This window comes from Tympanuchus pallidicinctus, unplaced genomic scaffold (assembly GCF_026119805.1).
Source record: "Tympanuchus pallidicinctus isolate F22 unplaced genomic scaffold, pur_lepc_1.0 scaffold16, whole genome shotgun sequence".
In the NCBI taxonomy this organism is placed as follows: domain Eukaryota; kingdom Metazoa; phylum Chordata; class Aves; order Galliformes; family Phasianidae; genus Tympanuchus; species Tympanuchus pallidicinctus.
In genome coordinates, this window is record NW_026294679.1 from 23,634,586 (window position 1) to 23,660,852 (window position 26,267).

The 26,267-nt window shown below is 49.6% G+C and overlaps 2 protein-coding genes across 8 annotated transcripts in view; both read left to right on the forward strand.

Moving 5' to 3' along the window:
• The window catches only part of MICU1 (mitochondrial calcium uptake 1), a 90,817-nt gene extending 80,142 nt beyond the window's left edge, over window positions 1–10,675 (forward strand). For all 6 annotated transcript variants that reach the window (XM_052677511.1, XM_052677510.1, XM_052677512.1 and 3 more), the window contains 3 exons: window positions 3,742–3,850; window positions 8,744–8,833; window positions 10,341–10,675. In XM_052677511.1, coding sequence (XP_052533471.1) covers window positions 3,742–3,850; window positions 8,744–8,833; window positions 10,341–10,501 — 360 coding nt within the window. In that variant the 3' untranslated portion in view covers window positions 10,502–10,675. The remainder of the gene's footprint in view (window positions 1–3,741; window positions 3,851–8,743; window positions 8,834–10,340) is intronic.
• A 149-nt stretch (window positions 10,676–10,824) lies between these two features.
• Window positions 10,825–26,003, forward strand: DNAJB12 (DnaJ heat shock protein family (Hsp40) member B12). 2 transcript variants are annotated; one of them, XM_052677525.1, is made up of 9 exons: window positions 10,825–10,991; window positions 11,838–12,012; window positions 13,408–13,553; window positions 17,483–17,668; window positions 18,875–18,954; window positions 19,700–19,809; window positions 22,166–22,338; window positions 22,885–23,036; window positions 24,260–26,003. In XM_052677525.1, exons 1-8 carry the CDS (start codon window positions 10,859–10,861, stop codon window positions 23,004–23,006), a joined length of 1,125 nt encoding a protein of 374 aa, XP_052533485.1. In that variant the 5' UTR covers window positions 10,825–10,858; the 3' UTR covers window positions 23,007–23,036; window positions 24,260–26,003. The 2 variants fall into 2 exon arrangements, with proteins under 2 accessions (XP_052533485.1, XP_052533486.1); XM_052677526.1 differs by having other exon boundaries at window positions 22,885–23,030.
• The last annotated feature ends 264 nt before the right edge of the window (window positions 26,004–26,267 follow it).

Below are 26,267 nucleotides of genomic sequence, written 5' to 3' on the forward strand. Positions count from 1 at the left end.
TGTATGTGGCACAGTAGCCAGGTGTATGAGAAATTAGTCAGAGGGAGTTATTCTTGGAAGGCTTCTTACAGCAGATGTTCCTTTCCTTCCATGTGTCAATCAGAAACCTGACATCTGTGACAGAGAAAGAACTTTTGTTTTCATCTTATTCCTCATCCCGAAGGCAGCCAGATTGCGTTTCTATTTGTAGGTAACAGACAGATTCTGAGCAAGTTTCTTTATTCATTCCAATAACTTCTAAGGGGAAGAAAGAAATGTTTTCAAGAAACAGAATTGCTAGAAATCCTGTAATTCTTTAGGCTGGGGGAGATGAAGCAACCAAATCCTAAAATGAGACAGCCCCTCTATTAACAAGATACACATTGATTTAGGGAGAAGTAAAGAATGCAAGGAGTGGCAGCTTCTTTACACAGGAGCAGATAAACCTTCTAATCACCAGCATGCTCAAAGCCTGTGCTTGTACAAGACAAATGCAGCACAACATTTGCCTGTTTTGGCAGGCCTTAGCTCGCAGACAATCCAGCCTGGTGCCTGACATCGTTTTGTCTTTTGTACAAGAGAACCTCTTCCTGAAAGTATTTGTTCTTCTCCTGGGGTGTTGCAGAGAATCGTATGCTTTGCTGGTTTGTGTGCAGCATTTTGTATCTGTGTACTCATGTGCTTTTATTGGATCACACAGACGCAGCTGTCAGTGTTTTTATGTCACTTAAATTTTCCTATCCTGTTAAGAAATAAGACTGCCATAGCTAGAATCACATTAATTGCCTTTTGAGCTTCCAAACTAATTTATTCAGGGATGTGCTTGCAGAGTTGCCCTTGTAAATGAGTGTGGCATTAAGCTCTTCACTGGGAACAGCGGGAGCTCAGTGCTGGCAGTGCTTCTGCAACTGAGACATCTGTAGAGCCAGCAGCTGCTGTGTTGTGCTTTGCTTTGCTCCTTGCCTGTGGAGAAGGAATGGAGCTGGTGCTCTCCCATGCCTCTCTTTGGGTCCCAGTCCTCAAAGAGATGCTGAAGCCACTCAGCCACTTCACCATTTGTCCTGCAATTGTTTCCCATCACCAGACAGCTTCTTGGTCACAGCGGCTTGATGTGAACGTTCTGAGGGAAGTTTTTCTCCAGATCCCTTCATTTCATGCTTTAAAAGTCATGTTAAAGCATTATCCATGTGGTTTATTAACCTGCTGCAATCTCACCAAAAGCAGCAGGAGCTGTGACTTGTTCCTTTCCAAGTGGGAATATAACTTAGGGCAGCGTGGTGTGGGGAGGAGATGGCAGGAGCTGGACCATAACTATGTTGCAAGCTTTTAACCCAGCCATTACCTTGGAAATGCAACTGAACTCAAGTGCTTTCTGATTAAGTCGCTACATGTTGTCTACTACAGTTATCCATTCTGGGCATAGAGACCCTGTCAGCCCCCAGATCATTGCAGCTGTGGCTTTAGGTGAACCTTTACCCCCCTTCTAACATCGTTGTTCTGTGTTCTTGTCATTGAGCATGGTGTATTTTCTTATGTAATTGATTGCCTGCTCTCACTTCTATTCTTGAAAAATCCCACTATGCTCTGCATACCTGAACTCTTCTGTATGTTCACTGGAGCTGCTGCTTTATGTAAAATTGTTTATGATCCACTCCCTTGAATTTTACTCACGCTGCTGCTTTCTTCCTAGTAAAGGACTTGTGTTGTCTAGAGTATTTGCAAGAAAACCATTTGGTTTATATGTCCCTAACCACCAGGAAAGCAAGCTGGCTATTCAGAAGCTGTTCATCCAGGTCATCTTCTGTATGTGCTTCAGGACTGTTGGCTGCCTGGGGCTGTGCAGTGTAGTTTTGTGTTGAGATTTCATTTTCTTAGTCTGACAGCAGAGCAAGGGAAAGAATGCGTGAAGGACTTGCACTGCATGCTATTTCCTTACGAGCAGAAGGAATGAAAATTCAGGTGGATGCAGCAGAAAGCAGATGTATGTGGAAATGGCCCTGAGGAACAAAAGAGAGAACCTTTGGCAGGTTTGTGTCTGGTCCTTTAGCAGAGATGTGAGTGACTTATGGAGAGCTGAGCAGTGCTGACAGGCACAGTGACAGGGCAGATAAATCCCCATATTCGGCTGCTGGCTGATAGTGATCATTCATTGCTGTCAGCTTGTCAGCACAGTTCTGCAGCTCTAAAGTTTTAGAGAATTGGGAAGGTGTCGTTGTTGCTGCCAGACTCAGTGACAGAATTAATTAGTTCTTCAATTCTGTAATACCAGCTGGATTTTTGCTGTGGAGATTCAGTGTGTGTCCCATGAAAGCCTGGGTTAGTAGGAAATTTCCACGTATCATTAGTTTTGCTTTCCAGCAAAGACAAGGACCACAAGATTGTATGTAAGCAGGTAATTTTCTGTGCTGCTGGCTGAAACAACAGCAACCACCACAAGCTGCTGAACAAGGGGCCGCTTGGCATGAAGATAAACACTTCTTGGTCTCAATGCTGGCCAGGAAAATGCTGTGCTGGGACTCTGGTTACAGTGGTTGTTGGGGTACATCGTGGCCACTGTCACAGCCATGGGATGTCATACAGTCAGTACAGTAGAGCATGATATCTTCTGCTGGCCTGAAGGTGGCTGTGCAGATCCTAGCTCCCACAGGATTTCTGAATTGTTAGTGCTCTTTTCAGTCATAAACACCCAGCAAGGAGGTGCTGAGATGGGTTGGTGTCTGAATTGCCAGGATCTGTTCTCTTCTAGCTCTGTTGTATAAAGCTTTTGTGCAACCTTCTGCAAAAGCACCTGATGTTTTCTTTTGCTGGAGCAGCATATTTGATTCTGCCATATGCTGCTGTTAGCATACATCTTGAGAAGCAGAGCAGGTACACATCTGAAGAAAGTCCCCTGTGCAGTGAGTAGGGATTTTTTTTTTTTTTTAGGTCTGTTGTTCACGTCTGCACTTTAAAACATCATGCTTTGTGGTTTGGATTCATGAATCCAGTGTTGATAAACCCTGCTGCTGCAGTTGGTGCACATGGTTTGCAGCATGCATCAGCCATGCACAGTCATTACTCAGTTACATGGAGAACAGGAACAAGCTGAAATACTTCTGAATAGTCTACAAATTTTCTGCAGTTCTTTTTACAGTTCTAGAGTGTCTGTAGGAGAAGATATTAAAAAAAGAAAAGCTTTATATTTAAAAAAAAAAAATAAAATCACTTCTTCCCCGATAGGAGATTGTTGGGAGCAGCTTGAACAGGGTGACAGCAAACTGTAGAAGTTTATATTTGGCAGCACCAGCTGCAGTGTGTACGCTCTCATCTGGACTCTGAAGCTGTGCCATGTTATGCAGTTGTGGTTTCAGTATCTTGGTGCATCTATCTCTCTGGGTAGATGTGGCAGGAGGGGCTGAGTCAGAACTCCTGTGACAGGCTGATTGATCAGCGCAGGGAAGGAGGCTGGGTGGCTGTCCCTGCTGTGGTGGAGCACCAGCTCAGGTGATCTGGAGGCTGCAGCTCTCAGCGCAGCCCTGCTCGAAGGGTCACTGCAGTTGAGCTGTGTTTTGCAGCCAAATGGATCTAGGAGCTGAGCTTCCCACCAGCTGTTCTGCTGTGTGCTGTAAGGTAGGTAGGGCAAACAGACCTTCAGCATCCTGTATCCAAGCTAGTTTAGGCACATCTCATGCAAGAACCTACCTGTAGTGGTGCCTCAAACCTCTTGCTGTTGCGTCGCACTCTGCCTTTCCTGTCACTTAAGACCCTCTTTTTCCATTGTAGGGGCTGACATTTGAGGAGGTGGAGAACTTCTTCACTTTTCTGAAGAATATAAATGACGTGGACACAGCGTTGAGCTTTTACCATATGGCTGGAGCTTCACTTGATAAAGGTATTAAAGCTTGTGAGGCACGCAGATGCTGTGAGCATGAGGCAGTGCGGCTTGTACCGTGTGGTTGGGCTTAGAGCTGGCCAGCGAGCCCTGTCTGATGGATTAAATGTGTCACAAAACAGCAGCTCTTCCCTGTGATGAGAGGTTTAACTTACTGCAGTGCATGGATAAACAGGGATTTGGGGTTTTGTACTTCTTCCATTTTAGATAGAGTGGAAAAAAATGCTGAAATGTATAACTGTGATAAAGCTCTTCAGAACTGTTCAGGACAGATGTATACAGAGGCAAAGCAAACTCCTGAATATATCACCAGCCCAAGCATCTCAAAGTTTCTTCTCCAGATCAGTCTTGGGAGGGACATCTTTCCAACCTTTTACAAACACTTGAAAAAAGTGTTGGAAATGACAGATGGTGTTTTAAGAAGTTTTCTTGCAGGTTCTCTCCTGCAGAGGTCTTTGGGCATTAACCAGCAGTGGGGCTGGTAGTACGCACTGTACAACCCCTGGTTCCTCTTTGCTTCAAATTAAGATGCTTTGCTCAGAAAGAAGAGCCACATTTCTGGTCTGAAATCCAGGCACCTGAATTTGGTGCTCCACTGAGTTTCTGGGCTGAGCACTGAAGTCTCTGTCCAGAGTTTTAAGTTTCGTGGAAGCTCCTGTCTTTTAACAAGTTAAAGCAGCTGCAAAATCAGATGTTTCAGAAGCAAGTAATTTATCCAATTGTTGCAGGAATGTTAGGGTATGCATAGGTTCTTAGACAGTGGAATTGCCATAGGAGTCACATCTCTTCCTGCATGCAACAACAGCTCTCCTCACCTCAGAATTTTGAGGGAATCATCTATTGTCTTTAGGTCACCGCATCTTAAGACTTAAAGTTAAAAGAACTATGTAGTTACCGGGCTTTTTCCCCTTCTAAATTAAAAGTAAAAATGAGCAAGAAGTACCTTATATGAAATATGGATGTGCTGCTGCTGTGCAGAGCCCTATCTGCAGTGTGGTGATAATAGCCTAGCAAATCCAATTTTCTCAGCATCTACAGTAAATTAGCAATTGCCCAGTCACAAAATATGTATTTGTGGAGTACTTAAGTCCACGTGCAGTTGGTAAATCAGTGTGATTACTGTTTAATTACATACAATTAATGAGCTTGTGCTGGAGCTACAGCCATTGATCGAGGTCTTTTGGCTGAAGGAAGCAGCAGTGGGAGGCTTTATGCTGCTGTGTTCTGCCAGGAGTCTTCCAGGTCTGTTGCCAGGAGTCTGCATGGCTGGAAAGCCACAGGGAGAGGTCTGGTTGACAGTGACACTGTGCAAACTGGGGAGGAGTGGAAAAAGCCTTAAAGTGTGGGGGCTCCAGAAGCGTCAGCCACCACTCCTTTGCCATTCGCAAGTTTAAGCCATTCCTGCTTTGGAAGGAGAGCTGTGCTGTAATTCCCAGCTCAGTCCATGTCTGGCAGCTGGCGTGAGTTACCCCTCTCCTCCATCTGCACTGCCCAGCCCAGAGGTGCTCCTGCAAGTTGTGTCAGGAAGCACAAGGAAGGTTTTATTGCAGCTTTAATGAAGGTGCAAATCAACCTGCAGCACTATGCCTGGGTTTTGCAGCAGGAATCTGTGTGCTTGCACAACTAAATGCAACGCATTTCCCATATGCACGCTCATTCTCACCTCATCTGGCTGCTACACCCACAAATCAAATCAGCAATAAGTGGGCTGTGCCTCTTCCAAAAGCCAAGTTCTTATAGGATTGCTTATTAGAAAGCAACAAATATAAAAAATCATTCTGCCTATTGAAGGAGCAAAAGGACAGTTCGTGTCCTTGCTGCTAACCTCATGCAGGAGACTGGCTGTTAGTTTCTAAAAGTGCTGCTTAATATGAAACAGCCATAGCTGGGCAACTCCTTTTTGGTGCTGAATTAAGGAAGCCTCTTTTAAAAAGGATGATAAAACTGACCCACAAACTAACATGGAGATTCCTCATTTGTCCTCTGGTTCCTCTGTAAACACACAACCATCATTCCCTTAAATCACAAATGAACATTACTGAGCAGACAGCCCCAGGCAGTTCACTGGAGCGTGCAGCTGGCAGCAGGCTGGCACAGAATTCATTGCTGAGTCTCCTTCTGAGGTGTGGGTGTGAGTTGTGCTTCCTTGGCTGTCCACAGCCAGACTTTCTGAGCAGCAATCCTGTGGCATGGCTGCCCTGTGTCTTAAGGCAGGGCAAAGTGCCTTTGAGCAACTTGCATTAGAAACAAAAGGAAGTTGTATCCTTCAGCAGTAGGAGGAAATAGAGCCTTCCCATCCACTGAGATAGAGCATCTGTCTGTTGTTACTTTGGCCAAACGATTTGTCTCAAGACCAGAGAAAAATGACATTTGCCATCTGTCTGGGCTCTGGCACAGTCCTGCCATGCACAACTCTGTGTCTTGAGCACATCGTGGGGCATTGCTCAGGGTGATCCTGGGGAGCTGGGTGGAAGAGAGAGCTGTCATGAGCTAACCCTGCATGAAATGCTCCAATGGCTTATTAAAGAAGCTGGCATAAAGCTGCAACACTTGAAATCTTAAAAGAAAAACAGCTTTCAAGATATAAAAGTAGAACTAATATTTGATAACATAAAATCCTGGAGACGTTCCTGCATAGAGATTGATGCAGCTATCACAAAATCCAAATTGGGAAAAGGCTGTTTGATGATATGTTTCCCCAGACAGCACCTGTTTCATTTTCTAAAACAGCAGAGAAATGACATACGTAGATTGATGTTACTTCTGTTTACCTTACTGAGACACCTCAGTACCGGCGGCAGAGGAATGCGGGGTCAGAGCTTGAGCTGGCACCTCTCAGGAAGGTTTGTTTGAAAGGAGCTGAGAGATGCTGGGCTTTGAGCAAGCTGGCCTAGTGGATGGTGTCCCTGCCTCTGGTATGGGGGTTGGAACTAAATGATCTTAAAGGTGCCCTCCAACCCAAACCATTCTACTATGGCATTCAGTATTGCTGCTTGAGGAAATACAGACTGGAATAGGCTCCTCAGGGAGGTGGCTGAGTCACCATTCCTGAATGTGTTTAAAATCTGCTTGGATGTGGTGCTCTTGGACATGATTTATTGGTGGGTTGTTAGAGTTAGGGTAGTGTGGTTTGGTTGCAGTTGTACTTAATGATCTCTAAGGTCTTTTCCAACCTGAGCAATTCTATGATTCTCTGCTGCTGTTGGAGATGATTAATGTTGGATATGTGGTGGCTTACAGCACTTAAAGCCTCTCTCCTTCCGTAAGCCTAGGTGTGCTGAAGCACCTCTGCAGCACGTGCTGATAAGTAGGGAAAATTAAGCTGAGAGATAAGTGTAGATAAGCTTTTTTGGAGGTGCTTTTTTGAAGAAGCACACAAAGATGAGAGCTGACCTCTGTACCACTGCCAGAGACTTGCATTATACCTGTGCAAACTCTTCTGTTTGGTATGTGTGATGCTATTACAAAAACAAAGCAGTGTGAGAGCAGTGCTGCGCTTTGCTGTAACTGGAGAGACAGTTTTGCTCCAAGGGCAGTTCTCTTCTGGGGCTGTTTCTTTCTTTCTCAGGTTGGATATTACGAAACATTTATTCTCTGAAAGTACGGTAATGCACGGGCACAGGCTGCCCAAGGAGGTGGGGGGATCTGTATCCCTGAAGGTGTTTGGAGATGTGGCACTGAGGGATGTGGGCAGGTGGGGCTACCTGAGATGATGCTGATTTGTCCCATGGGCCACAGCCTCCTTACAGGAAGGTATAAGGAGCTCTCCCCTTGTTGCCATGGTCTTCTGCTGCAGCTCCCAGTGCTGCAGCTGAGTTATTCCAGAGGTTCAGCGAAGCAGATGGGCAGCTTGCTGTGACCTTGCCCTCATCTGGTGGGGCAGGAAAGCAGGGGGGGAAAGGTCAGCAAAGAGCAGCAGATCTGCATTGAAGGCATTTTGTGAGGGTCTGAAGATGTGGCTGGCATCGGCCTGAGGACAGCGTGACATAATCTAATTATACCATGTCCTCCTGTGCCTCTGACCTGGCATGCACCAGCCCTTGCTGAAAGATTTATGGTTTTATTCCTTTCCTGAAGTCGGGAGAAGCTGAAGTCAGCTTGGGAATTTAATTACAGTTTGTGAGCATTTGATGTCAGTGCGAGCTGATTAAATCCTGGGCCATTAACACACTTCTTTGTGGGGCTGAGGAATGCCATCACCTGGGTTTGTTCATTTGACCACATCTCATCTTGGGGGCTGAAACTAATTTAGGTTTTCTTCAACAGTGACTTGGAAACAGCTTTATTCTGGTAATAGTGGACAGGATTCCCTGCTACACCACTTACTGCTCTGCTTTGGCTTCAAGGGCCAATTTGCTTTGGTGGAGTGCCACAGGGCTGTTGTGCAACTGGTTGGAAAGCAGCTCTTTAAAATTAAATATAGGGATAAAGCTGAATTTTGGGGCACACAGCACAGGGTAGCTCTCACCCTTGCTGGAAGGTTTCCTCCCAAGGCACCATTTGAATGCATGTCATGGTGATGCATCGCAAAATGAAATCGCTTCTGATGGGAGCCTTCAGTCATTCACCTTGGGTTTCAGTTCAACTGAGTGAAGGGTAAATGCAAACGCATCTGTGCAGAGCTCTTCCGTTGCATCGAGAGGCTGGAGTGGAGTGATTCAGCCCCAACAAATGGTGCTGAGCAGGTTCAGAGCAACAGCAGAAAGCTGTGAGATTAGCACTAATGTATGTAGGGAACGGCTAAACCAGACCTGTGAGGCTCAGCAAAATCAACTGCATAACCCTGCACTGAATCTGTGGCTGCTAAAATGGAAAAGGGAGACTTTTCTGCCTGTCTTGGTGGCGGCCATGGGTGCTGGTGTCCCACTAACTGTGTGCCTTCCTCTCGTGCAGTGACGATGCAGCAGGTGGCCAGGACGGTGGCGAAGGTGGAGCTGTCAGACCACGTGTGTGATGTGGTGTTTGCGCTCTTCGACTGCGACGGTGAGCAACTGAGTGTCCTGTGACCACTGCTGGCTGCAGCCAGCATGGGTGAGAGCTAAGCCAGGGCTAGAAGTGCAGGGAGAAGGCTCCCACCATGGGAACTGCCCAATTTTGCTCAGAGTTTTTCTGTGCTAGCAGATGTCCATTTTGTGCTGAGCTTTGCTGTGTGGCCATAGGTCTGTAGCTGCCTTTCTGGGAAGGGTTTTCAGTTGTGCACAGCTCCTAGTGCATTGATCTGAAAGCATCACATGTGGAAGAAATGTTGGATGCAGGCTGGCTGCAGTAGGAAGCAGCTTATCTCTTTCTCAGCAGATTGATGTGTTCAAGAAAATGAGTGTTTGTGTTGTAGTGCTGGAAATCAGCCGATCTGGTACTTTGTAGCTCCAAAGTCCTCTATAAATGCCAGCCTAACTAATTAATGGCAGCTCTGTGCCTTGCAGTAAACTTGGTGCTGCACCCACGTGCAGGCTGCAAATGCTTTGGGGTAGCAAATACCTCAGTGCTCCATCTTGGGCTGAGGTAATGGGAATCAGTGGAATTGTTGATCTTGTGCTGAGATAGAGATACTTCAGACAGTACCTCCTGCACTGGGCGTACTCTTTGAGGCCTTTGGGTGGTAACAGCTTGTTGTGCAGTGGGGCTGCAGACACCACTGCAGAGAAACACAAAGCAATCTGGCAGGATCTTCCCCAAAAAACACTGCTTGTAGGCCATGGTTTGGTTGCCATTGCTTCATTGGCATTTGGCATTTTACACCCACGGATGGGCATAGCAAGCTTCAGAGCAACCTTTGAAATGTGTTGATGAAGGCAAGAGGAATATGCTTTTGGGCTGGGAGAAGCAAAACTCTGCAAAATTACAGTATCCAAACCAGAGCCCCTCCTCGTGCCCTGGTGCTGTGGCCCTCCTGCTCCAATGCAGTGGCAGCAAGTACTGCCAGGCCCCTGTTCCCTCATTTAAACAGGGACATAGAGAAGTGCCATCCCTTGCTCTGCCTCTTGGCTGCAGTTCCTCTGGGTTTCAGCTCCACCTGCTGGAGTGCTGCATTTGTTTTATTTTCCTCTGTGCTTCAGTGTCATTTCCCATCACATCCTCAAAGCAGACACTCAGACTGCAGTGAACCAAAGGGTACCCGAATGTTCTCCATTGGCATTCTCTTGTAGGAGGATCTGCTAAACAGTCAGATAGCAAAGCTCTGGGGGGAAGAACTGTTGGTGGCCACTCGCTCTCTGTGAGGGAGACATGAGTGGAAATGCAGCACTGAACTCTTTGTGGTTTATAACTGCCCTGCTGTTTGTAGGCATTACTGCGGGCACCAGGGGAACTGCCGCTCCCTCCTCAATACTTTGACAAGAGTTCCCTTGCCAGGATTTGTACCTAGATGCGATGCAGAAAAAAGCACTTTGAGTTGAAGAAAGCGGCTTGTTGAATACACCTTCCCTCGGGCCTTGGCTCCTGGGTGCTGGTGGTGGCTCCGCGTGTTCCTAACGCCTTCCTCTCCTTGCAGGGAATGGCGAGCTGAGCAACAAGGAGTTTGTGGCCATCATGAAGCAGCGGCTGATGCGGGGCCTGGAGAAGCCCAAGGACATGGGCTTCACACGTCTGATGCGCGCTATGTGGAAGTGCGCCCAGGAGACGGCCTGGGACTTCACCCTGCCCCGGCCCTAAGGGGACACTTGCGCAGGAGGGCCGAACCAGCCAGGCCCTACCGCCGCCTGCCTCGTGCACCTCCCTCCTCTTCTCTTGTAGGAAAGGGGACGTTTGTGCTGCCCTCACCCGCAGGGCGGGGTTGACACGCTGTACCCGCTCACTTCCAGTTGCCATTACAAACCGCACGGCTTCTATCTCGTGTCTTGACGCCGCTCCGCCAGGCCGGGAGGGCACCGAGCCCGCCGGGGACGCTCCGGGGCGGCGCGCGCCCGCCCTCGCGGCAGTACGGCGGGGGGCGGGGCCACGTGGGGGCGCGGCCGCGACGTCATCACCCCGCGCGCAGCACCGCCCCCGCCCCGGCCGGCCGCCGCCGCCATGGAGTCGAACAGGGACGAGGCGGAGCGGTGTATCGGCATCGCGCTGGCCGCCGTCAAGGCCAACCAGCCCGAACGAGCCCGCCGCTTCCTGGAGAAGGCGCAGCGCCTCTACCCCTCGCCGCGGGTCCGCGGTGAGCGGCGGCGGGCGCGGGGCGGGGCGAGAGGGGGGAGGGGAGGTCGGGGCCGGCGGCGCGGCCCGAGCGCTGCCACAGCGGCTTCGGCGGGCCGCGCCTGCACCGTGCGGGGCGGCGCGCGGGGCGTGCTGGGAAGGCGAGTCCTCCGGGGGAGAAACGGTGGGGAGCGGGACGGGGGGAAGGCCGGCAGCCTTCCTATGGGAGTACGGCACGCGGGGTCGGGTAGCGCGGATGCGAGGGGGCCGGCCTGCCGAGCGGCCGAAAAATAGCTACAAGTACGGCGGGGAGGCGCAGGTGGCCGCCGGGTAGGGACGCGTGCGCCGCGAGGTGGGTCGCAGCGCGGAGGCGACCGGCTCGCTGCACCGGGCCGTGTCCGGGCGTTGCGGGAGGAGGCCGAACCCTCGGCTCTCTGATCCGGCCTCGGGAAAGGAGAGCGAGCCTGGAAGCCTTCCGCTGTTACCGAGAGATCTTGGCCCGGGAATCGGGAAAAAGTGCCCCGCCAGGGGGCGGCGGGCGCGGCACGCAGCTGCTGGAGTTCAAGGAGCGGCTGGACGACGCGCTCGGATGTAGGGTCTGAGTTCTGGGCGCTCCTGTGCGGAGCTTGGGGTTGGACGTCGTGCTCCTTATGGGTCCCTTCCAACTCGAGGTGTCCTGCGATCCGATGGGAGAAGGCAAGCGGAGGAGGGTACGTTGCTGCAGAGATTCTCCCGCGCTCCCAGACCTGCGGTATTCCGGGGGTAGCTGAGAGCTGGGTTAAGGAGGGATGGCTCTAGGGAAGCGGGAAGGGCGGAGTGAGCTCGGTGTTCTCTGACCTTGTTTTGCTTTCCCCTTTTCTCCTTTCAGTTCTCCTTGAGTCGCTCAACAAGAACGAGCCGTCATCCACCGGGCAGTCCCAGGCCCGGGAGTCCCCAAACGCCCAGTTCAGGAAGGCGGGCGGGGACTTCCCTTCAGCCAATGGGGAGGCCGGCGGGGAGGCCCCCAAGGGCTACACGCAGGACCAGGTGGATGCCGTGAAGAGGTGCGTGTGCTGCTTACACCCAGTGTTTATTATGTGATATCTGTCTGTTTCTCACCGTGTTTTTAAGATGTAGGGGCAGAGCGCGAAATGGGAGTGTACGCAGAATAGGTCAGAGTTGGACAACTGTTTATATTCAGTGCTACGTGAGAGATTTGGTCAGCTCTGATCTACGTGGAGTGGTCTTTTTTCAGTGAGGTGTTAAAAGGGAACCTAGGTGGCCCTGCAAGGCAGCTGCCACGGATGAGACTTTCCCCTCACGGCACATACAGAGCCTAGAGCTGCAGGCAGGCAGGCGATTTCCTGGTGAGGTGCAAAGGGCGTTTTGAGTACATTCATTCTATGGACTTCATATGAATGTTTCCTTTAGGTGCTGTTCAGTGGCTCTGTGTAAAATCCCATATAGTGCTGAGATGTGTTGGGGGAAGCCATGGCTCACAGCTTGCAGCGGGAAGCCCTTATGTTCTGAGCCTTGCCCTGTAGCAAGTGCCAGGGGGTGTGGGTGTCCCTCTCACCTGCAGACGGTCCCTCTAAGAGCTCAACAAAGTAGAAATCTACAGCAGGTCACTTCACTCTGGATGATGTATTTCTAAGGCTCTTATTGGATAGTCCCAAGGCACGTTTATCCAGTCACCCCTTTTTCAAATGCTGTTTCAGCTGTTCATTATTCCTTTGTACCACTTGTAAATGCTGGAAGTTGAAGGACTGAACCGTGTGCGCAGTCACTTGGTAAACTTTGCGTAAGCCTTTGTGTATGCTCTGGGTTGCGCAAGAGCTGCTCTGGCTAATTGATTTCCGAGTCTGTTTGCTATGTCACCTGATTCTCTAGTAGGCCAGCTCCCTTTATTCTGTCTTGTATAAGTCATGTAAGAAAGAGAAACTGTGACGGAGCTGTGAGGAGTATGCAGCAGGAGCTGGGCTGCACACAGGCCTGGGCAGCTCCTCCCGCTCCTTCTCCTGTTAAGTCTGAACCAGTGGGGCCTGAGGGAGATTGTTGAAACCAAGCCAAAAGCCCAGATGTCCCCCAGCTTGCCACGTGTAATCCCCACACCTCCTGAACAGCCTTTAAAACGTGAGTGTGATGAATCTGAAGCTTATTTGTGAATCGCGTGCTTGTGCAGGTGATATCATAGTCTGTGGAGAGGCCCTCCTACCTTTACAGGAATGGCTTGTTCTGTGGGAGTGTTTGTGTGCTCGTAAAGCAGGTCTTCTGCGGATGAGCGTGCAAAAAAAATTAGGTCACCCTCTGAGGAATTAGAACTGAGTAAACTGGAGTTTGCTGAACAACATCAGTTGAAACTGCGATACGTGAGACACTGCAGAGTTGATGTGTTTGTGGCAAAGCAGTTTTTGTAGCTGGAATTCACTGCCCCTGTTTTCTCATTTATCTTCTGGTAGGGTAAAGCAATGTAAGGATTACTACGAAATTCTGGGAGTCAATAGAGAAGCCTCTGATGAGGACTTGAAAAAGGCTTACAGGAAACTCGCGCTGAAATTTCACCCAGATAAGAACCACGCACCCGGGGCTACAGAGGCATTTAAAGGTAAAGTATATTTCCCCCTTGATGATTTAGAGTCATAGAATCGTTAGAGTCAGAAGGGACCTTTAAAGGCCATCTAGTCTATTGGTATCCTAGTGCACAGGGTTGCCCAGGGCCTGATCCAGCCTCGCCTTGAAAGTCTCCAGGGGCGAGGCATCCACCACATCTCTGGGCAGCCTGTGCCAGTGCCTCACTGCCCTCACTGTAAGACTTTTACCTTATATCTAACCTAAACCTACCTTATTTGAGATTGAAGCCATTTCCCCTTGTTCTGTCACCAAAGACCCTGCTAAAGAGGCTGTCTCCTTCTTTCCTGTAGCTCCCCTTTAGATTCTGACAGGTCACTATCAGGTCACCTCGCAGCCTTCTCTTCTCCAGGCAGCGCAGCCCTAGCTCTGTCAGCCTGTCTCTGAAAGTTTTTCTGCAGCTGTCAAGTGATGGTGCTGAGCTTGGCTAGAAAGATCCCTCAAAACAACCTCACAGGCCTGGCAGAGCAAATTAAATTTTTGTCAGTAAAGTTGTCTCTCTTGTGAGGTGGTGACATTATGAACAAAGTACGTGCTAAGCTTAAAGTATCAAGTATAGGTTGATGTGTTTAAGCTTTGCTTCTACTGGTTGGACAAGGAGAAGCTTTCCTCTTTTCCAAGCAGCTATTCCTGTCTTCTACTACTTCGTCTTCTGCCACATGGCTTGGGAGGGAATTCCCTCCAGATCTCACCTCCATTCTCCCCTGAATGGGAGCTCTCAGCTCACAGGGAGAGGCTCCAAGTTGTGCAGCCACCTAACAAAGGGCAGGTGCTGGTGTGCACCCCTTCCCAGTGACAGCCAAAGCAGAGATGCAGTGAGCTGTGCAGCCCCACATGCAGTTATTGAGTTTGCAGCCCTTCTAGGCTCCTCCAATCACGGAGCATTTCAGGCAACTCCTCAGTCTTGCCAGTTTCTCATGAGCACTCAACACCTGACTGTTGTGAAAGGCTGTGGGTGGAATTGCAGGATACCAACACTAGGTGAAAATTTCTTGGGTGAAACTGCACCAGCTATGGCAGCCAAGGCCAGGCAGAACTCAAGGAAGTCATCAGTACCTTTAGTTCTGTTGAGAATAACCTCAGCACCTCTCTGGCTGGGATGGTTGCAGGGTAATAACGCACCTTGAAACTGGAGTCATTTTCCCAGATAAATGGTTTTGTTTAAAATGGAACATATGAAATAAGGCTTAAAGCGTTATATGTCCATCTGGGAGCTGTTCTGAGTTTGTAGGGAAGGTAGTGGCTAGATTATCTCCAACATCTGTGAACTTTTTCCTTTGTGTTATTTTTCATCTTCTTTCTGTATTATACATCAAATTCTTAGCAGGAGCTGCTTGGAGGTACACTTAGCTGAGCTTTTGCCCTCTGATAGTGCATGCTCAAATTCTACCTATGGGGCAGGTAGAAGTATATAGTATTTCGCTATAATAAATGCTGTAGAGTTGCCCAAAAACTTCATTCAACCGTGGGAAGGAAAATAAAGGAGCAGCAGGCTGGTGATCGTGCCCCCGAGCAGGCTCTGGAATTGCTCCACTCAGAATCAAAAGAGGGTTTTTCAGACTGTGTCCGTGGAAAAACAGCCCTGCAGGCAGTTAGCTGGACACCTGTACCTATGGGGTAGGTTTTTATCTTCAGTGCTACCTGGGGAGGAAGCACAGCAGTGGCATCCTGCCTGTGGGGTTTTGAGCTGTGGTGATGGATGTGTTGAGAACTGCTGGAGCAGCATGCAGAGCTGCCATCTGGAAGAGACCCTTTTTCTTCAGAGGCTTGGAGGTTTGATTGTTAAAGAGCTAAACACACAACCTCCTGTGACAGTTTTACAGCGTTGGTTTTACTGTGTGAGGCTATTTAAATACTGTGTTCTGATGATGCTTTTCACTCCTGAAATGGCAGTAGAACTTCTGTTGGCGCAGGAAGCAAGGCCAGCCTGCTCTCAGCGAGTTGGCACAGCACTGGGGTAAAGAATTCAGCAGTAAAAGTCTCATGTAAGGTTTGTTTCAAGGATTTTAAGACAGATCCACAACTGCTAAGTGTCTTGCTGTTAGCAAATGAGGAGCTGACCCTCAGCTGCTTGGGAAAGCCTGTTTTAGTGCAGGGGCCAAATGAAATAGCAAGCACCTGCAGACGTGTAGCTACACCGTGTGTGTGGTAAGCCCCTGCTCAATAGTTTGTCCTTCACCTTGCTAAGTGGCGAAAGGCAGGTTTCTTCACCTGTAATCTTAAATAGTGATGTTTGCCAAAGGCTTTGACAAGAGGTACGTGCCAGAAGTCGTGTGTTAAGCAAGGTGCCCTTTATCGTTCCCTGCAGAGCTATCTGCTGCCAGGTTATCTCTCCCCTGAGCCTTGTCTCCTGGGCTCCCCTGTCCTTCAGCCCCAAGCTGGGCTCCTGGTTCACAGCGCTTGCTGAAGTCTGGCTGGCTGTTTGGTTCCAGAGGGTGCTTGGGGGAAATGTGCGCTGCTCTAAGGGTTTTAGTTAATTTTTTCTAGCATTGGTATATTAGCTGAAGGCTTGTCATTCATCTTCCCAGTGACAGCTGATAAAGTGCTACGTCTTGTCCAGAGACCTTGTCTCGGTCCAGGGTTGCAGCTGGTTGCAGCCTGTGTGGTACCAGATTTGCATTGCTGCCTTGGGCTGACGTCAGGAAAAGAGCTGAGCGTCGCTATGTGGGGCTGAAATCCTGGCTTGGAATGAGATGGTCCTTGGGCTTTGTCAGCAGAAGGCTAAACAATGAACAGAATCCTGAATTGCTCCATGTTCATTGCTTAACCGTGCAGTTGGAAAGGACAAGCTCCTGTGCTGGAGTGAGTCAGTCCTTGCTGCCTCACTTCTGTTCCTGGTTGAAGAAATGTTCATTCTAATTATAACCAAGAATTAGAACAAGTATTAACACCCTCTGCTCTCCAAACCTGTAGTCTAAGAAAAAACCATGCCCTTCGGTCTGACTATCAGGAAAATTTTGAATCTTCATCTCCTCTGAAGGGCACGTGTCTCCCTTCTTTTCTATCACTTCTGCTCCTGCCTTTAACTCACCCGTCAGCTCCAGTACGACGAACTTCTTAACCTCTTTGCAACACAGGAGGAGAAGATCCTCTCTGTGGTCACGTACAGAGGCTCCTGGGTAGGCTGGTGCGGAGGGAAGTGGTGAGCTGGCATGGCTAGGGAGGGGAGCCCAGAAAGAGGAGGGTGGCAGGAGGCTGTTGTGGTGGGAAGGCTCGCGTGTGCTGAGGCTGGGAAACTGCGGGGGGATGTCATTCCAGTACATTTCCACTGTCACAGGCACTGCTCAGCAGCCCTTGTAATTATGCGCCTTAGTTTTGGCATCTGGACATTTTGGAATCCACGGCTCAGCAATAGAGCTTTTAGCCAGCATCTCCTTACTGGCTTTTACTGGAGGTTTTAAAGTCTCTTGGCGATCTCACCTGTACTTAAATTCATTGCAGTTCTGATTTTAGGCTGTGATACCAGTGATGCCCTTATGCCACCTTCAAATAAAATGTATTAACTAAAGTCATACTTTCCTGTGTGGATACTTATGGATGAAGACTATTAGTTGTTCAAAGAAATAACAACTATAATCAAATGAATCTTGTATCAGCTCTGTTAGCAGTATTTCTGACCAGTGCATAGTTTCATGCCTGTTTCCCTAAGGACACATGTGGAATTCATGCCAGCCCTATCATAGTTTCTCATTTGGATTAATGAAGGCCACGGGCACTGAGTCTCCCCATGTGTTTTTTCCTCCCGTGTTTGCAGAGAAGCGTTCTGGGTGCTGCAGGAGCCTGCTGGGGGCCGGGAGCTGCTGAGGATCCCGTCTGGGGGCTGAGGCAGGCGAGTCGTTTTGCAGGGCTCAGCGTATCATTGCTAGGAGGAAGAAACTAATTGCTTCCTTATTGTTGATGTTTCAGCCATCGGTAACGCATATGCGGTCTTGAGCAACCCAGAGAAGAGGAAGCAATATGACCAGTTTGGAGACGAGAAGCTCAACCCCGCTCGGCACGGTCACACGCACTCGGACTTCCACCGCGGCTTTGAGGCAGACATCTCCCCCGAGGACCTCTTCAACATGTTCTTTGGTGGTGGTTTTCCCTCGAGTAAGCACGTCAAACTTTAACCTCTTGAACAGGACCCGACCCTTTTACCAGAGTCACAATGCAGCAGGATTTATTTGGCAGTCGGGATTGATTTGAGAGCTTTGTTCCTCTCTGCAGCGGAATTTGATGGGAGTTTTCTTTCAGAAATGCCCCAAACACATTGAGTTTCTAAATTGATCAGACAGGTACTTGGAGAACTTAGGCTTCCTTCCGACTTCACGTATCTGCGTGCTCGCAGTGTTAACTGTTTTTAGGCTGGATTGGATGTTAGAACAAAAATCATGAACAAAAATGCCACGCTTTAATGCAAAGCGTGAAAATAATCCTGTCCTGAGGAAAGTTTTTCTGCCTGGTGGCTTGAGAAGTTAAATCTTCTCAGCAGAACAAACTGTGGTATCTTCTAGACCTCCGTCTGTATCTGCTCTGCCACACAGCTCAAGTGGTTTCTTTTACATATGTATCCTCTGGGATGTTGTAGGAGACTCCCTTGTGTCTCCAGTGTGGAGGCAGCCATTACTTGGCCTCTGTTAAACGATTTGGGGAACAAATCTGTGTTTCACTTGAGATTTACTGTGGTAGCTCTTTCCTATCTTCTGTGTCAGAACTGACACACCAGTGCCAAGCACTTGCAAAGGCATCTGGAGACCTTCTGTGGTATTCATGTTCTGCCTGTCACAAAGGTAAAGTGACTCCAGTAAAAACAGAGCTGCTATTTTAGCTCAGTCTTTTTTCCTTTTCCCACTATCCCAGGAGAATTCAGGACTGGTTTTGCAGCTGCTTTCCCTTTTCAGCTGTAATTTCAACACCTTAAAAAACAAGATGTGGAAAAGCTGTTTTTTAAGGTGGAAAAAACAAGAATGATTTCTGTTCGCTTGACAGCAGATGTGCTGTCCCTGAACAGCCTGTTGTGCTGCTGGCTGTGTGACAGACTGAGCTGGGAGCGGCGGTGGCAGCAGAGCAGATTCAAGTACGAGCACAGCATGGATTGCCTTTAGAATCTCACTTCTTGTATCTTTGCTGAGTGTGGTCTGAACCAAAGAAACAAATCAGGCCCATTCTGGAAGTGTTCAAAGTTCCTGGATTTGCTGCTTTGTCTCATCACGCAGTCTGTTTTTTCTTGGTGAGGCTGACATGGAGCATGGCCACCTCTTGTGGCTCATTCCCAGCAGACCTGCACCAGCTCTGACAGTTATCTTTTGCTTGTAGGTAACGTTCACGTGTACAGCAATGGCAGGATGCGATACACCTATCATCAGAGGCAGGACAGACGAGAACACCAGGGTGATGTAAGTGATGGGAGCAGGCAGGGGGCTGGGAGCTGGAATGCTTTTTGCAGTGCACACATTGCCAGTTAGCTGGTGTGGCAGTTGTGTGAAGCAGAGCTGCCTGTGTTCTCCTCCCTGTGCAGCAAGCTGGAGCTGTGGGAAGTACACTGCCTGCAGAATTTGTGCTGCTTCATTTATGGGTAGTTGTTCTCACAGGGCTTTCAGAACTGTCTTCCAGCAGGGAAAGCACAGATGTATCCTGAAACAGTGCCACCTTGAAATGAGGTCCAACTGGTTTTTGAGAGAGAATAAGCATTTCCTTTCATATTTAACTTCCTACTTTCAAGACAAATCCAGCTTTCAGATAACATGAGTGCACATGGCTCCTCCCAATACATACTCATTTTCCCTTTTAGTTCAGAATATAGGATCAGGCATTTCTGATCTGTGGTGCTTAATTAACCAAAGGAAAAAATTTGGTGGCATGAGTTATTTGGGTTTTTCTGCCACAGGATCTGTCTCCAGCACTGTGAGCCCTTTCAACGAATAAAATGAGATTGCAGGATTTACATAACCCTCTTCTTTTGATAACTAATAGTACTGTGTCTGGGCTGCTGGGCTCTTCCTGCTTATCTTATGGAACCTCGCTGGCCCAAAAGGGCAGGGGAATGGAGGCTGTGATAGGGCTGGGAGGGAGGGCTTAGCTGCAGGGTCTTTGTGTGCAGGTATATGGACAGTGCTCCATCATGCATTTCTCCTCCCTCAGGGTGGCCTTGGGCTGTTTGTCCAGCTGATGCCTATCCTCATCCTGATCGTGGTGTCTGCTCTCAGCCAGATGATGGTCTCCAGCCCGCCCTACAGCCTGAGCCAGAGGCCGTTAGTACCCCTGAAACCTATCCGTGTGTTGGGGTTGGGTGGGTTATGGGGGGCTGGGTGGCACAGTGGGTAGGGAACCAGGAGCTCTGTTTTCCCTGCCAGCTTTTGGCTTCATCACATCCCATCGTTGTTCTTCTCTCTGCTGTCATATGTGCAGGGGAAGGCTCCTTATTGTCAGGCGGGTCTGGAGATGGAAGGTGCAGGGTTGTGCTGGGAGCGTGCTTAGCCAGGGAGCTTCTGCAGCCTGTGCCCGTGACTGGGTTAGAAAGGAACAGAATAAATGAGTTTGAGGAGCTGTAGCCCAGCAGGGTGGTTCAGACACACTGAGATCCCATGTGCAGAGTGAAATGAGATGTAGAGTTAAATGGAGGTGTGAAAAACGAAAGTCGTATCTATTCATCATTAAAGTCTTGGCTGGGTTTGTGTCTATACAAGGAAGAGGGGAAGGGATAAGAGGCATTCTCGTAGAAGGAAAGACTCTCCTGGAGAAATCCCCTGGTTCTCAACTTTCATCTTGCTGTGAGATAGCCGTGGGCAGACATTTACTGGGCAGAAGTAAACTGGGCACTGGTTCTTTCTGTGGAAATGCCCTGGTCAGCTCATTGTGCTGACAAACAAGTTTCTATTCTTGGTCACTCAGTGGTGCCAGCCAGGAGCAAAACGGCATGACGATTTCTGGCTGCTTGCATCATCATTCTTGACAGAGGCTTTGAGTATTTTCAGTGGCTGCTCCCTGTGTATATGGGAAAGGCAGGTGGAGGTAGGGGTGGTGGCAGCCCCTGTGTAGCATCACTGATGGCACTGCTTATGGGTGGTGGTGTTAAATGCTACAAAAACCACCTTAGCTTTGGGTGCAAAGTAAAGGCCGTGACGTTAGTGCTTAGAATAAAAAGATGGAGTGTTTTTGAACAAGGCAGGATTAAGGGTAATTCTGAGAGGCTAAAGAGCATTGAGGTGTGATTTCTGTCCTTGTCACAAAGTGAAGCACACATGCATTGTTTCTGTTTGGCTTATACGGGTGAAGAGGCAATGCGTGGGGCCAGGAGGCATTCAGCAGAGGGCAGCTTTGAAGAGAACGGGGATTTGCTTCCAGCTTTGTCAGCGGCCAGGGCTGACCGTCATCCCTGAGCCTCGCTGTGTTCGAGCTGTCATCTTTCCTGCATACGCGAGGCATTGAAGGGAGAGATGCTGAGAGCAGGCGGCTGCTGTGCCGGCAGGCGGTGCTGTGCTCTAGCTGCGGCTGCCCGGCCGTGTTTTGCTGCTCGGCGCAGACGCTGTGCTGGCCACCAAGCTGCAGCTTGCCGCCCCAAACCCAGCCAGCCTGAGGCAAGGCGCTTTCACGGCACAGGGAGGTTTTAGTGCCACTTGTTGACAGATAAAGCGCTGAGCTGAACTGCTTCTCTGCCAGCAAGCGCTGCCCGTACCTCAGAAAACAGCCAGAGAGCTTTCTGGTCTCGGTTGCCCACCGTTTGTCTTGGAATGCTGGATGCTGATGAAACGTGCAGGAGTGCTTGAATCGCTCCTGCAAGCCCTGATAACAGGCTAAGGGTGAGCCGGATGGGTTAATGTTTATACCTGCCTTAGGAATCGGGCTCGCTTTTAGTGCGGCAGCAGCTGGTATTTATTATGGGGAACTTTGGGCATGTCTCCAGATGGAGCTGTTCCCGATGGATGCAGTGTTTGGGCACAGGTCCTGTGCTGCAGCTTGCACACACGCCCCAGTGAGTATCTCTAGGTTTGCTGGAGCTTTGGGGAAAATAAGAATGTGGCTTTGTCTGAAATGCAAATCCAGGGGGTAGGGCGAAGAGAGATTTCCTTCTAGAAAGTACTGATTGGTGCAGGCTCGAGTGCAGAGAGGAGCTAATTTTGTTCTTGCAGCAGCATGTGATGTTCTGGAGGGAGCTGACACTCAGGGTCAGCAGCTCTCTTCTGAGGAGAGCGCAGGGGTGGGGGGTGAGCAGGGGCTGTGGGAGCACTGTGATAACCACTGCTCTGCCCACATCAGCCCCCAGCATGTGCAGTGCCCCCGGGGCGCACTGCCAAAAGCAGCAAGGAAGCTGCAGAGATTTAATTAGCACTGAAAATCCTAACGAGCACTTCATTTTAAATGGGTTTTGGCCTTGGGCAGTCTGCCTAAAGGGTTCTGTCTGCGTTCAGAGCTGTGCCCACCTAGCTAGAGGCCTGCCAGGCTGTCCCTCCCTGTGCTGATGTTTCTTTTCCACCAGAAGTGCTTCTCCTCCCCACGGCTGTGGGTGCAGGGGGTCGCTGTCCCTCACGGCACACTGTGCATGGTAAGGGGGTGCTGGCTGTGCCCTTCAAGTTTCTCACACCGTTGTGACTTTTCTCCTTGGATTAGGTCTGTGGGTCATGTACACAAGAGGATAACAGAGCACTTAAAAGTTATCTACTACGTATCTGAGAACTTTGCAGAAGAATACACGGGCACGAACTTGAAAAACGTGGAGAGGAGCGTGGAGGATGACTACATTGCAAACCTTCGAAATAACTGCTGGAAAGAGAAGCAGCAGAGTGAGTAGTGTGGGCTCAGGAGCAGAGAGTTTTGTTCGCTGCACGAGTTCTGCTGTGGAAAAGACTTTGGTGACTGAGCTGTGCTAAAGCTGTATTTTATCACCGCGTAGGCACGTTTCCTGTTTGTTTGTTTTTTCTGCCTATGACTTCATGTCTGTTCTGGCTCGGTTTGATTTTTTATGCCACCACGGAACTGGTCAGACGGGAGTTGTGCCCCAGAGGTTCCCCAGCTGCTGTCAGTAGGATATCTGCTGTGCAGTGGAGGGGAGGGCTGCAGCCACCTTGTCAGAAAGCCCCTACCAGCTCTCTGCATATCCCAGTTGTCCAAGGAGGGACCAAATTGCTCATGAATACTGCTGGTGTATCCACCCAGCTCCCTGACACAGGCATATCTGTGAGCCTGCTGCCTGTGCCGTCTGCTGTCCCACAGCATGGCAAGCAGCACCGACGGTCTGAGCTCTGAGCCTCTGCCTTTCCTCCCCTATGCCTGATAGGATGGGTCTCCTTCCACCTTGGGTGTGTAACTCTGGACTTTTCCCTTTGCAGAGGAAGGCTTGTTATACCGGGCACGGTACTTTGGAGACACGGAGCTGTACCAGCGAGCACAGAAGATGGGCACCCCCAGCTGTAGCAGACTGTCAGACGTACAAGCCTCTCTGCATGGATAGTCGCTGCCGGCCCGCTCAGCAGAGGTCTAAGTACGAGCTGTGGCAGCAGAGCACGACACACTAGTGCTTTTAACACTTAAATCTCTGAGGCACAAGCCTTCACGCGTCTCCTCCGGATGCTCAAACGTAACGGGGGGAGGCAGCCCCCTCTGTCAAGCCTACACTCCTTAATTGGGAAATTGATTTTGTTTAGCTTGCATGTCAGCACCCCTGGCTCACTCCAAACTCGCGTTGCTGGTGTTGGTTCTCTAGGAACAAAGCAAAAGCCCCAGGCGTGCTGGCAGCCTGGCTGAGCTCTTGTCAACCGCGCCTTCGATGCAGTGCCGCGTGCACCTTGGCTGGTTGGAAGTTTTATTCCTTATCTCGCTAAGCCTTGACCAGCCATGGCAGCCTGCCACCACGTTTTGAAGAACCCTTTTTCTTGCTTTCTTGTCTGTTTTATCGAAAAAGTTGTTATCCCCTGGCACTGTGGTGACTGTTAGAATGCAGGTGTTCCTTGCCTACATCTTGCCTTGCCGTGACGCTCCAGGAGAACAGAGCAAAGGGTCAGAGCTCACAGCAGGGGCTAGGAGCAGCTCGGCGTGTTAAACTGGAAAATAAAGTAAAAGCAGCAGAGTGGGAGCCCGGAGGGCAGTGGGTAGGAGAGCTGGAGTCCAGGCAGCCCGCACAGCACAGAAGAAAGCGGGTGTGCTGGGTCATGGGAGAGCTGATAAAATAATGAAAGCTTTGGCACAGAGTTTAGAGTTCTTTTTCTGCTTAATTATCAGCTGGAGGCCCATACAGGCCTTGTCTAACCACATCATTTCTTGAAAGTTGGATTTCTGTAGGAAATAAGATTGCACCAAGTTTTAGTTGCAGGGGCACCACTGAGGCTTGGTGCTGGACACCTAACTGTTGGAGTTTCTGATGCCAGTAAGGAGGTTTAGCAGTGGAGTTTTTCTCTATTATTTTCCTTGGCTAATGGAGCACATCTTAAGGCAAATCCTCTGGGTTGTGCTTGGCCTTTTCTGGTGTACTCTGGCTTCGGTTTACTCGGTACACCCACTCTTGTTTTCCTTTGCACCTCTCATGTCAGGGCAGGCTGGTGTTAAGAACCAGGAAAGAGGCAGTGCCTGCATGCCCACGGTGCTGGAGCAGAGGGACTGTGTGGGGGGCAGCACAGGGCAGGAGCCAGCTGCTGCGACGCAGGGACGGGTGGGCCACAGAGGGGGCACTGTGCCGGGGACTGACACCGCTACCACTCTCGTTCCCAGACCCTTGACATACCCGAAGACTTTTGATGAAGTGCACTGAGCCGAGGTGACAGACTTTATATTTAAAGAATGAAATCTTATATTAAAATGGAATTGAGATTAGCAACGCACAACTGCCCTCTTTCTTCTCTCTGCCCGTCTCCGCCGGTGGATGTCCCAGGCGGCAGTTAGGACAGGACTAGAGGCCGTCGTCCTCATTCCCTTCCAGCAGCACCGCCGTGCAACGGCCTGGGTGGCGAAAGGAGCTGCACTGGAGAGAGAAGTCGGACAATTCGCTGATAAAGAAAACTTTTAAAGAGAAGAAAAAAGAAAATATAATCTATTTAGAATTAATTTATAGCTGTATATACGTTGTACTTTTAAACTATGCAGGGGTTGGATGATTAAATTATTTTGCTTTGCGCCCGGTTTTGTGAGCAGAGAAGCAGGAGGTCTCCGCAGGGTTGTGGCACAAGGCAGCGGTCACCTCGCGGTGGTTGCGCTTTGCTTTGCTGTGGATGGCAGCGATCCGTGGCTGGGGAGCTCAATGTCTGCCTGCCAGGCTGCCAGAGAAGCATTTCCGAATCCACGGGGGGAAAAAATCAATTGCTGAAACCGCCCAGATCTGCAGTTTGGATTTGCAACATTGGCAAGAACAACTGAGTGCTGGAGCCACGTGTTGCCCAGAGAAGGGATCATCCTGGATGCTTTTAGCTCATCACTTCTTGCTTTAGTCATGTGTGTAACTTTTTTTTTTTTACTTTTTTTTTTTTTGCAGCGTCCGCTTCAATTTTGCCTCGTCGTCATTGTGCAGCATTCATTCTGTGAGCAGGGCTGTCCGCAAGCTGCAGCCCTTTGTTAATTTGCCAGTCCTGCACTTGGGATTCCTCACCCAGCAGCGCTCCAGTTTGCGGTAGGGCCCTGGCCTTAGGGCAGCTTATAGGGAATGGAGCGTTCATTGCTTCTGTTGAAAGAAGCTCTGCAGGGTGAGATCAGCGTCTGACGGGCTCCTCAGACCCCATTGCTGGGGAGCCGCGTGCCGGGGCTCACCTGCTCAGCCAGGCAGGGCCCGGCCTGGAGCAGCTCCAGGCTGCCATCCCCACCATGCGTGTGCAAGAGGCAAAAGCAAATGAGCGGAGTTGCATCACTGGGACAAACTGGATCTTTTTTTTGGTACCCTGCAGTTAATTTTTGCCTGAAGACATTTCCTTTGAGAGCCTCCCCGGGTGCTGGGGGGTTGCTCAGGTGGGGGTGCGGGGTGGCCAGGCTGGGACGGCAGTGAGTGGCAACACGGATTGAGGTCTTCGGTATTAGGCATCCACGTGCTCTGTCTTGGGCCAGCTATTTGTTTTGCAAAGTATCAGCCCTCCTGTTAACTGTAAGCCTTATTATCCCACAGCTACCGCGGCTCAAACTTGATTTTAAGAGATTATTTTTTAATGATATCTCCATCTTCTGAAGGAATTTGGTGGAGTGTGTGACATGGGAATAGCTCTCAGTAGCGGCACAGGGCAGCTGGCAGAAGTCTCTGGGGTGGGGGCTGTAGGCTGTAGAGAGCAATGACATTTGCAAGAGTTGCTGGCCATTTCGCAACACAGCATTCCTTGCCCAGGGCCTGCCCACCTTGTGATTTCTCAAGTAGTTATTCATGGATAATACGAGCCAGAAAGCATAGAGCCTAACGGGTCTTCATGGAAGCTGTATTTCTTGATTTAGAGTTAATTATAAAATTGTACATCTATAAATAAACGTTTGTAATGTGAAAGGCTTCAGTTGCGGTGATGTTGTGCAGATCCTGGTGTGAAATGGCAGCAATTTTCACCCCAGCACTGCATTTCTTAACTGCTCTTTTCCCCGAGTGTGAGGGGACTGCTTTATTCTCCTCCCACCACTACCTTCTACCTCTGCACTCCTGCAGGAGGAGTGAGAGTTTTTGAGCTCCCAAGGTCTTGGGGAAAGTAAATGTAAGGCCCAGCACTGCTCCCAAGCCTTGCCCTGGGGCACACGGGAAGAACCATCTAGCAGCCTC

Excerpts from the sequence above, each read along its gene's own strand:
- DNAJB12 (XM_052677525.1), top strand. The coding sequence starts at position 10,859 with ATGGAGTCGAACAGGGACGAGGCGGAGCGGTGTATCGGCATCGCGCTG. Across the intron at positions 10,992-11,837 it reads CCCCTCGCCGCGGGTCCGCG|TTCTCCTTGAGTCGCTCAAC; the intron begins GTGAGCGGCGGC and ends TTCTCCTTTCAG. Across the intron at positions 18,955-19,699 it reads GACGAGAACACCAGGGTGAT|GGTGGCCTTGGGCTGTTTGT; the intron begins GTAAGTGATGGG and ends CTCCTCCCTCAG.